The 11,266-nt window shown below is 39.0% G+C and overlaps 1 protein-coding gene across 7 annotated transcripts in view; it reads right to left on the bottom strand.

Annotated features, from left to right (window-relative positions):
• Positions 1-341: 341 nt before the first annotated feature.
• MIB2 (MIB E3 ubiquitin protein ligase 2) overlaps positions 342-11,266 on the bottom strand; it is a 69,627-nt gene continuing 58,702 nt past the window's right edge. For all 7 annotated transcript variants that reach the window (XM_072427145.1, XM_072427150.1, XM_072427149.1 and 4 more), the window contains 6 exons: positions 8,605-8,731; positions 7,163-7,381; positions 5,663-5,841; positions 4,285-4,469; positions 2,685-2,750; positions 342-1,392 (listed from right to left, as the gene is read on the bottom strand). In XM_072427145.1, coding sequence (XP_072283246.1) covers positions 1,151-1,392; positions 2,685-2,750; positions 4,285-4,469; positions 5,663-5,841; positions 7,163-7,381; positions 8,605-8,731 — 1,018 coding nt within the window. In that variant the 3' untranslated portion in view covers positions 342-1,150. The remainder of the gene's footprint in view (positions 1,393-2,684; positions 2,751-4,284; positions 4,470-5,662; positions 5,842-7,162; positions 7,382-8,604; positions 8,732-11,266) is intronic.

Below are 11,266 nucleotides of genomic sequence, written 5' to 3'. Positions count from 1 at the left end.
ACATGTATTTATTATATTTAAAGTCCCACTCCAAACTGTTGTTACATTTACCCATGAAGTTGTACCCCCCCCAACATTCCCATGGTGAACAGGTTATAGAATAATTTGGCTATAAAAGGAAGAGAATATGTACAAATACTTGCATTATCCCTTAATATATACATGATATCTGGATCATAAAACTGAACATTAATTTAAAAGAAACTGCATACCAAACTGCTCATTCTTTTAGATTCCAGCAATGTATTTTGCATATACTATATAACTCCATTTTTGCTACACCTTTTATACATTTAATTTTAAGGATGATAACTGTACATTTAATACAAAACTCTCCAAAGTTTGTAATATTAACAAGCCAGATTTTATTTTGGTATTATACATGTTTCCTATATTGTACACATAAAAATGAGCCATCCTTGAATTTGCTACTAATCCCTGTGCCCTGACAATTTGTGGTGTGGTTTTCACAATGAAGAATCCTATAGAGAATGAAATAAATAAATTTAATTTTTAAAAAATGTCTCTATACCACCCTACTGGTATGACACCTAGGTATAATTGACCTCCATACATTTTTTATCACAAATAATATCTGTAAACTGGAACCAACCATGTTATGGGTTATCATTTCTTGAATAGAGTGGCACATCAATTGTACAGTGTGATGTTCCTTGGCCAATGATGTGCGTCTACCTAATGTATTGCTGTGATGCTACATCTTATGGTCAAGTATGCTGAAAATTTAATTGAAGCAAAGTTTTCTGTTGGAAGGCCAGGATTTTGGTTCATTGTAGTAAAACATAGGAAGAATGGAATAGATGGAAACCATGTTAGGATTGGGTAGCCATGGCATATTTGGATGAGTGATGGTGGCTTCATCAATCCCTTTGAAAAATGTGGGTTCAGGAAGACTGCATTATATTAGCCCTTCCAGTGTGAAATTTGATAGATATTGGTTTGAAGTGTTCAAAACACACACACACAGCAGCCACGTTTTCATCTTGAGCAGAGTTGGACCTCCCTCTTGTCTCCTTACTTACGCCTTGCCTTGGGGAGGGGTCAACCCTATCATGCTTTGCTCAGGCATATATTGTGTCCTTGGGGCCTACAGTGGCGCCCGGCCCTGCAGTCACACCAGCAGCCCGTCTCAGACAAATATCTGTATTCGTTCCCGGATAGCTTGCCTGCAGATGGGGCAAGAAGTAAGGGATGTACTGCAATCTGTGCAGGAGCCGTGGCCACACTGAAATACAAGCTTAATGTGACTATCAATGCAGATCGGGCAGGTGATCCGTTCCTCCATCTGACGATACCGGTTTTGTAGCTCTTCCATCATCTTTCGTGTATCTGATGCCTCTTGGCTGGGAATGCCATCCACCTCTGTGCTATCTGAAAAACATTTCCAATAACAGGGTCACTCCCTTCAATTGTGGATCTGAGCTCTATGAATTCCAAAGCATTTCTACGAACATAAAAGTCGTTTCCATTACAATTTCCTAGCTTGTGTGCCTACTGTGGTAGCATTTCTATAGGAAAGCAGGGTCCAGCCAAGGTTCACTCTAATTATTGAAAATAGCATAATAACCACCCAAATTTTAGAGCTCCCAGGAAGTTCTATGCAACCAGCAGTTAGTGTCATAGTTATGAAGAGCAGATCTTTTGAGACCACATGCTGGTTTTGTAGTTTGGGAAGATGTATTGCCAGTCAGGTCAGCCCTAGGGCCAATTCTACAATCAAGTTGTGAATTATTTTCACTGGGACCTCCAAGCCATAAGTGCTGCATGGTGTAGTCTGATTTTGATCTGTGTTTAGGTTGATTTGGCTGTGTTTGCACGTTATTGCATGTTTAAGTTTAAAGGGAGGTTACATATTAGGAGATTTAAATTCAATATTGGGGTTATGGAAAAGGGTTACACACTGGGCTGGAAAGCATCTGGTCCAAGACAGAAAATATTTGACAACTAATGGTAAATGATTTTTAAAACATCCATTCTAGGTCTACTGGATCACCTAGGTTCTCCCATGATAGTCTATCTTCTCCAGTATTGGAGAGCTTTAATAATTTAGACCCATTGTATTGTGGTAACGTATAAGTTAAACATATAAAGTACTTACTGTATGGGCAAATTCCCCGTCACTACATCTTAATCCTAGTTTGTTCCCATTATCAAAGATTCAACACTTTCAGGTAGTGTCTAGGTTTTATGCTTCCTTCCACACCTTCCTCTTGCTATTTACTGTGATGTTCTGCCTCAGCAGGTTAAGGGCAAGGAAGCTTTGACAAACCTATGGGATTCAGGTGTAGCAATGGGGACTTGCATGGTACTTGTAGCCCCCCAAATGATTGCACTTTACCTACCAAAAACATTTGCGTCCGGTTCATATGGACCTGTCATGGAGAGATTGTATAGGCTACTAGTACTTTACTAGTTCTAAAGAATGCTGATTGAATGAATGTAAGTCTGATCTTTCTGTTTCAGTAGTTTGCCCATAAGTTTCTGGTGGGTGACAGAGGATCAGCACACCAACCTGGGAATCTGTATTTATTAGAGCCAGGTCAGAAGGGCAGCTTATATGGTCTATTAGTGAAAGGTATATTTTAGGTAGTAAGGTCTATTTACATATTCAGGGTACAAAAGTTCTACTTTAAGTAGGACACAAAAAAGAACTATGTACTCACCTTGTCTAATTTTCTTGGTGATTGATACCTGACATTTTATACATTTCTTCATTCTTCTGGAACATTCTGGGGGGGGAAAAATGTATTTACTGGCAAATACAAATATGTTACATAGTATGTTAGGTTGAAAAAAGACATACGTCCATCAAGTTCAACCACTAGGTAAACCACTAGGTTCAACCACTGAATAAACATATCCCAGATATAAAACCCTATGGACATAGTTGGTCCAGAGGAAGGCAAAAAAAATCCCTGGTACAATTTGCTTCAACAGGGGGAAAAAATCCTTCCTGATTCCATGAGGCAATCAGATGTTCCCTGGATCAACAGTCACTGTTATTTTTACTTTAAAGCCCTTATACCCAGTTATATTCTGTGCTTCTAGAAATCATCCAGCTTTTTTTTAAAGCAATCTATAGTAGTTGCTGAAACTACTTCCTGAGGGAGCCGATTTCACATTTTCACGGACCTTACAGTGAAGAATCACTTCTTTATCCGGAGCTTAAACTTTTTTTCCTCCAGACGCAGAGTGCCCCCTTGTTCTTTGTAACGATCTCAAAGTGAATAATGGAGAAGAGAGTTCTCTATATGGACCGGTATACAGGGTGATCATATCCCCCCCTTATACGTCTCTTCTCAAGGGAGAATAGATTCAGTTCAGCTAATCTCTCCTTATAGCTGAGCTCCTACATTCCTTTTATTAGTTTAGTTGTTATACTCTGCACTCTCTCCAATTCCACAATGTCCTTTTTGTGAAATGGTGCCCAAAACTGGACTGCATATTCCAGATGTGGTCTGACCAATGCCTTGTACAGGGGCGGGATTATGTCTCCATCTCTGCAGTTTATTCCTCTTTTATTACAAGAAAGTACTTTGCTAGCTTTAGATATTGCAACTTGGCATTGCATGCTGTTATTAAGTCTATGGTCTACCAGAACCCCCAGATCCTTTTCCATTTCTGACTCCCCCAGATCTATTCCCCCTAGACAGTATGAAGCATTCATGTTTTGTTAGCCCCCAAGTGCATAACTTTACATGTATCTATATTAAATGTCATTTGTACATCAGGTCTGCTTGTAGATTATAGACATCCTGTATGGACTTAATTCCATTACATAGTTTGGTGTCATCTGCAAATGTATTCACTAGGGTTTCATTCTTTACATATTAGGGATTATTATAGCACCCTCTAGGGGGAACATGAAATGAGAGAAATCATTCTAGATGTCCTTCACAGCCAGGCTCAACTTGACATGCTAAAGATTCTAATGCACACTGTAAGAATCTCATACTGTGCTGTAAAATCAGTAGAAGCAATTTTCATACAAGAAAGGATACTGCGCAGGGCTGAAAGTAAGATTGAGGTCAGCTTTTAGCTATTGCAACATCCTACCCCAAGTATTTTGGTGGTTCATCCACCTCATTTTTAACTATTGCCATACCTTTGCCCCTATCAAGGCAATATTACATTTGTAGTACATTTCATTTGTAACAAATGTGTGTTTATTGAATGGCAGAGAGATTACAGAGATTACATAGTGAGTTTAAGTGTAAATGAAAAATGTAAATGGGTATTTGTTTATATGACAGGTGCGCTTACCTTCACACACTATGCTGTGATGGCATGGAAAGAAGTTGACAAGCACTGCAAGTTCTGAGCACACCAGGCACTCAGCAGGACTAATAGAAGTGGGAAGGCTCAGGTTGGTCATGGTGTTTGGGGTGGTGTGGACCCTGCGAAGGGTGCAGCTTATGGTAGAGGAATCTGCTTCAGCTTGTTGTTCCCTGTAAGTAAAAGAACAGAAAGAGGCAACTTTAAAATACTATTTCAAAGTATTCTTACCAGCACAACCTTTAAAAGACAAGCAAGAATGTAATATAAAAAGGCATACAACAGCGAAACAAAATTATACAAAGGTATAAATACAGGAAATGGGGAGGAAAGGGTTTAGAGTGCAGATTTAACAAAGAATTCCTCTCAATGTATTCCATTCAAACCATTTTTCCTATGATTTGGATTCCGGGAAGGTCAGGTTTTATTTCCTGTCCCTGTTGAATGCACTCCTAGCCATAGGAAAGTTTTCTTGACTATAGGTTACAACTTTTTTTTCATGATTGGACTTTTATTATTAATATTTTTATTATTATTAATAAACAGGATTTATACGGCACCAACATATTACACAGTGCTGTACATTAAATAGAATTATGTCCCCTCCACCTCCATTTTGAAGAAACTGGAAATTTTCTCAAATCGAATACATAGAAAAATAAAAATATTATAATACTGTATCATATAGGGAAGTTGTGGGACTTGCTGAAGCCTGAATTTTGCATGTCAACTAATTCCCTGTAGTAGATGTGGACTTTATTAAAATTGCATTTCATAAATTATTTGTACATGTCCTGATTTTCTGTCTAATGGACAAAAAAATAAATATCCTATTTATTGCCAGAAAGCACTGTTACCAAAAAGTGAGGTACAATGATCTAAAGGGGCACAAGGTGAAAAGACCCATGTGCTCCTGCCCTAAGTTACGAATTACTTTAGTGTCATATGTTTCAGCTCCTAGCCTTTTGTGTTACCCTGTCAATCCAAGGATGGCTGCCTCTTTTGCCTATCCTTTGGCTTGGGGCCTTGCTTAACTGTTTTTCCAACCCACTGGCTCCAGTACCTTCAGTACCTTAAGTCTTTTAGCTGGAAAAACCATGCAGCATAGCTATATCTGGGAACAATTAGAAGCCCTTACATCTTTGTAGAAGGCCACTGACTCGAAGAAATGAATCAAGATGGCCAGCCTGGCTGAAGGGCGATGGGTCAGCAATGACAACCTCTTTTTTTCAAGACAGTGCAGACTTTTTTCTTATGCTGGTGAACTGCTCCCCCATCGCTGAGATATTTATGTATCAACCTAGAAAGCACCTGATTAGGTATATGAATAGTTAGAGTCCCTTTGATCACCTGAGAACATTTGTACCTGAATCTCTGAGCAAAGTTTTTCACAAGGTGTGCTATCCTTCCATCGATTATCAGGTCTACAGGGGATTTTCCGCGATGATTGGCGTAGTTAATGTCCGCCCCTGATAGAGCCAAGAAACAAGTGATTGCTGTTCCAACATTTAATTCTGCATTTCCAAGCAATCCAGTAGCTTGCAGCTGGAAAAGATTATACATAAAGTATGAAGTAATAATATACATTCTACAATCTGATACTTCACATGAGGTCATGATTGCATTTTTCAGACACACAAAGCTCGTCCTTATAAATAATTCAGCTCTAGGGAAATCATATTAGAGGCTGGATAATTCATTGAGAAGTAGAGGTTGATAGGGTTGTGAGGCTATCATACAGTAAATACATTGAATAGGATACAACTCTACACCAATCAGCCAAAACATTCAAAACCACTAACAGATGGGGTAATGTTGATTATCTTGGTAGAGGGGCTCTTGTAAAAGGGTTGGGATATATTAGCCAGCATATGAGCAGTCAGTGTTTGAGTGCGCAGTCAGGAAAAATCAGCAAGGAGCGACTTTGACTTGAGCCAAATTGTAATAGCTAGATGAAATCAGAGCATCTCCAAAATGGCCGGCCTTATAGGTATTCCCGATATGCAGTGTTTAGGCAATGTACACATGTTAGATTTTTGTAGTTGGAAAGGATGTTTCACAATCTTTTCCAAAGACTAAAAGATGCATAAACGAGCGCTGTACATACAGCGCCATTGTTCTCTATTGAGTGGGGGAGAACAAGCGAGCAGCACTCCACTGCATTCTCTCCCCTTCACTTGTATTGCAGTAGTTCCTCTTTAATGGATCTGCCAGGAAAGATCCATGAACAATGTCTGACGAGTGATGTACACACGTCAGATTCTCTTCTGATACGAGCCCTGAAGTGATAATCGGACGAGAATTATCTGCCTTACTGCCTACTAAAAGCAATTAAATGGAAGGTTTGAATAAGACAATCTTATTTGCTAAAACTAAGACTACTGGGTTAGGAAAGACCATTTATTTTGCTCTGTACAGCTCATTAGTTTTCAGTCTACTGGGCCAAATTTAATTTTGTTTTGTACATCACTATATTGGAAAAGAAAATTAGTTAATTAAGTTAATTAATTCAGTTTATATTTTAGCTTTTGTGATAATGGTGCCGGTTCTAAAAATGACATTACCTATGTAATTAACTTAAAGGTGTCTTTTGATAAAGAATTCAGGACACAATGACAAATTACCTAGCATGGTGAACACATAATACTTGAAGATCCTAAGACAAAGATTGAGCTATTCTTACGAGTATGAAAATACAGTTGTGACTGGAGAGGTTCCAACCTGTCAGTTCTGCTTATATCCATCCTAAACCCACCTCACAGCATCATGTGACAATTAGTCAGACCAAGATGTCATGTTTGCCTTATACCCCATCATACATATTGTTATACCACAGCCTCACAGTACATGCAGTATCCGGCATTACCTTGTTCAGCATAGCTGACCCAATGCCTTCAGGCTCCAGAGAGGTGAGGTGTTGCTGTACCAGCACTATGTGCATAGGAGTATCCCCATCCTCATCTTCTGCATTTACATCCGCTCCCTCCGTCACCAGAAGCTGCACAAGGCTGATATGACCATGGGTCACTGCCAAGTGTAGAGGAGTTTGGTTTCTGTTGTTCCTGAGATTGACATCACACCGTCCCTACAAAGATATATCAAATGTAAAACATGTAAATATGGGTTTGGGGTTTAGGGGTGGTTGTTCAGAAAAACAAAAGACACAACACAAAATCAAGAACAAAGTGCTAAAAAAATAACTCTAACATCATCTCCACCCCACAAAGATGGGTGCAATGCCATTTCTAATAGGATCTCAATGCATAGTAAGGCACTATTGTGTGTTGCGGTGTGCTGCATTACAAATATTAGCGCATGCACTTTTCTTAGTGTGGTAGGCAGTCTCTGCAAATGAACTGGTGACTGGAGCGCACCCCCTAAATCCTTGGAAAGAAAGCAAGGAATTATATGGAGAGAAGCTGCAGTAAAACCAAAAACAAATATAAAAAGCCTTGTGTTCAGCCGCAGAAAAATGACAAAGGGAGTGAACACACTGACATGTTTTTTAACAGTTAAGAAGTTTCATTGCTTGTCCTGGAAGCTAATAGAATTCTGAATGTCATTAGAACCGATGAAGCTGCTTGGATAAGCTGTGGAATGTCTCCAACAGTACAGAACAAGTCCGCATGAATGTGACTACTACTAACTATGCTGGTACATTAGTGACTGTTTTTACATAATGCCCAGAGAAGTTCTATATGTCCTTAAACTGTAAAATACTTTTTGTGTGTGTGTCAAATTACATGAATTAGAAAAAACAAATTACCCCTAGAATATGATATTACTTGTGTAGCACAGGTAAACAATAAGTCTGTGGTTACTTTAGGTATATTAGTCATATGCAGAGAAATACTGGATAATATTAGAAATGCAGGCCTAGTTAGGTGATACTGTATTCCTGCTGATCCCTGACTTTAAAAGCAAAGCAAATATAGGAGCAAATGTAGACAGGAATCCTGACCAGTTATAATATTTTTTAAGAAACCTGTACTGAGAAATATATGCCTTGCCATTGCTGATCTTGGAGAATGCTACTTTATGGTTGCCTTTGCCCCATATCTTTGTGGCACTGACCACTAGAAAGCATGTAGATTAGAAAGTCAGAACTCTTATTCAGCATACTTGTTGAAGGGTAGTATTGAAGTTGTTGGATTAGAAAGACAAACGGGGAACAAGCATTTGCAAAGGGAGCCTTCAGAGGTGGCAGCCTTTATACTTTCTTTTTCCATGTTTGCATAAGGCCTGCAGTAGTAACAAGTCCCCCCCAATCATACAAACTGCTGTCAGGATATCTATGCTGATATTTACCTCTTTGACTAAGATCTCCACCACCTCCTGATGGTTGTTGAGTGTAGCCAGGTGCAGAGCAGTGAATCCATCTTCTTTTTTGGAGTCTACCAACTGCCGTGCTCTTTCCAGGATCTTTCTGACAGCTCTGAGGGAAATAATACAAGATTACTAGACTCTGCTAAAACCATTCTTCCTTTAAACAGAACAAAGATGTTATGGTCCAAAGTCATATTTTAGTTAGAGGTGAAGTATAGAAACTTAGTCACCCTTGGACTTTTCTCTCCAGTGGTGTGATTTAACCTACCTTGGTTCTGGTCTGTGTTTACTTCTCACTGTGTCTGCAGTCTCACATTTCTTCTTTTCCATAGTCCAAAGTAAGTAAAAAATACAACGGAGGGCCTAGTAGCATCTCATATCAGCTACTGTGCATGTGATGATCTGGGAACACTGGGCTGTTATGTCTGACCTCTTTCTAAAAATACGAAGTACATGGCTGTAATGTTTTACCCACTGACTTTATTACTTTCTGGTAATGACTCAAAACTAATGTGAAGATCAACTGGTTCAAAGAAGCCCAAGACCTGCATAGTTGTCCTGTGACTAACCATATTGATATTGCACAAATACCAATCTTAATGTTGCTGCTCCCTTGCTGGTTGGATGAATAAGGAGCTTCCTCACTTACTGAAACACTGCAGAATGTCATTTTCATCCAACCACCATGGGGACATCTCTGGCCATTCATGAATCTTGACACTGGCAAGTTTATTTCATGGATAGAATTGAAAGTAGGACATGGTCTGTAAAGTGTCTGCATGATAGGCACTCGTATTTCTAATACCCAGATGAAGCTTGTAGCCTGTGCCACTGACCAGAATGCATTTTCTACAGCAGTGTCTCAAAATATTTAAAGCCACATGTCCCAAACACTTAGCATCCAGTCATCTTCAGTATACCAAAGGTAGGAACTGAGGTTCAGATTGGCTTTTCCTGCCCATTACGCCAAGAGCCTAAGCTTTTTGTTAATGTAAGAAGGCTGGAGCTGCATTTTCTCAAATGTTATGAATTTTAGCCTATTTAATACAATTTATTTCACCACCCCACTAAGCCTGCTAAAACACTTTTAGGTTAACATTTGAATATAGATTCTATTTAGATTTTTTTCCAATAACAGGAGAGAACTTTCACAATCTCTGCTATTCACTTGGTGATTAAGGGCAGCTGCTGCATCTTTTGATCTACATTCCAAAATATGAGGCGGAAACGTTGATAAGATTTCACAACCCAGCTATTTTTCAGAGGGACACATCAGGTCATTGGTCCATTCGCCTGGTTTGTCTTAATCTGTGTGACAGGGATGTCACCTTTGATCATTAGGAAATCCTTGTGAGTCACAAATCCCTCAGAAGGAAAAGGGCTGCGTGACGTCCTAATGTCTCTCAGAATAACCGGACAAGTATGTAACTTGCCATGGAAACTGACAGAGTTGTCCATTGTATACACAGACTGGCTTGCAGCATTCTGGTTTGCTGTGCGGGGTATTCTAGGAAGCTGATATAAGGTCAGATTCAGGCACTTAAACTGACTGTATTGAAAAAAAAAAACATGCATGTATGAACTTTACTTACTATGTACTTAATTATATTTCACATAATGTTATTTACTCCGTATGTGATATTATTGTAAAATATTTAAAGTTAGAAATAAAATTTGCTTTACAGGTTCGGCAGGAGATTTTAGTCGGTTTTTCCTCCAATCCTCTGCCAGTCTGAAAACAGAGAAACAGTCACTGTTTCTGCTGCAAATGCAAAACTTAAAAATATAATTCCTGTCCGTCACACCCCAACATTCTACGTTAGGTAACACTGCACTGTCTTGTAACTCTGACATTAGTCCCAATAATTCAGCTTTACACAGTGATTATTGCAGGATTTTCTTATTTGGATAAGGATTAAAAAGGCAAATGCACAAGGTATTTATAACCTCAGCTGAATTCCAGTCTGTTGCTGGAAAGAATGAGTTTCCAGAAGGCACAGAAATCTGAATGATGAAGCTGTATGACAATATATTTTCCTGATCTTGAGTGGAAGGAATGGGGAAGATGCATGACACAAGTACCTTCGACCATGCAATAGTTAATGGTACCAGAAAGAGTTGTTTCAGGAACTTGGAAATTGCTGTGATGGTGAGGTTGGCTGGGTTGTGGTCATGCAGTATTATTAAACAAAAGCAGCATGTTTTTAATCTACATGATGCCTGGGCACAGATAAGACAGAAAATGAAGATCTATTATTGACAGCCTCTATTTTCCCACCCGATCTATATATAGTGGGCTTTGGTGACTGGGTGAAAGCTAGGAATAAAGAGTTGTCTATTTCCTGGGTGTGACATTCCCAACTAATTCCATAGGTTTCACCTATCAGTTTGTTCAGGGGCACCTATTGCCCAATTAGGAACCAGTGTAATATTGGTTACTGAGAGGTGTTCCATTATTGTTTCCTCTCTTGGACTACAATTAGGCCTCCAAGGAACAGTAGGACCTAATGAATACTGGATGGACTAAAACCAATAGGGCCTTTGGTAGTTAGTTTAGGTTCCTACATAAAGAGAATGAAGTGTGACAAATAGGTTTTTATTCTATGTTAAGATACCTTTTTAATGTTTAAATACAAATGTGCAG

This window comes from Pyxicephalus adspersus, chromosome 11 (assembly GCF_032062135.1).
Source record: "Pyxicephalus adspersus chromosome 11, UCB_Pads_2.0, whole genome shotgun sequence".
Classification (NCBI taxonomy): Eukaryota; Metazoa; Chordata; class Amphibia; order Anura; family Pyxicephalidae; genus Pyxicephalus; species Pyxicephalus adspersus.
This window is presented reverse-complemented; position numbering and strand designations above follow the sequence as displayed.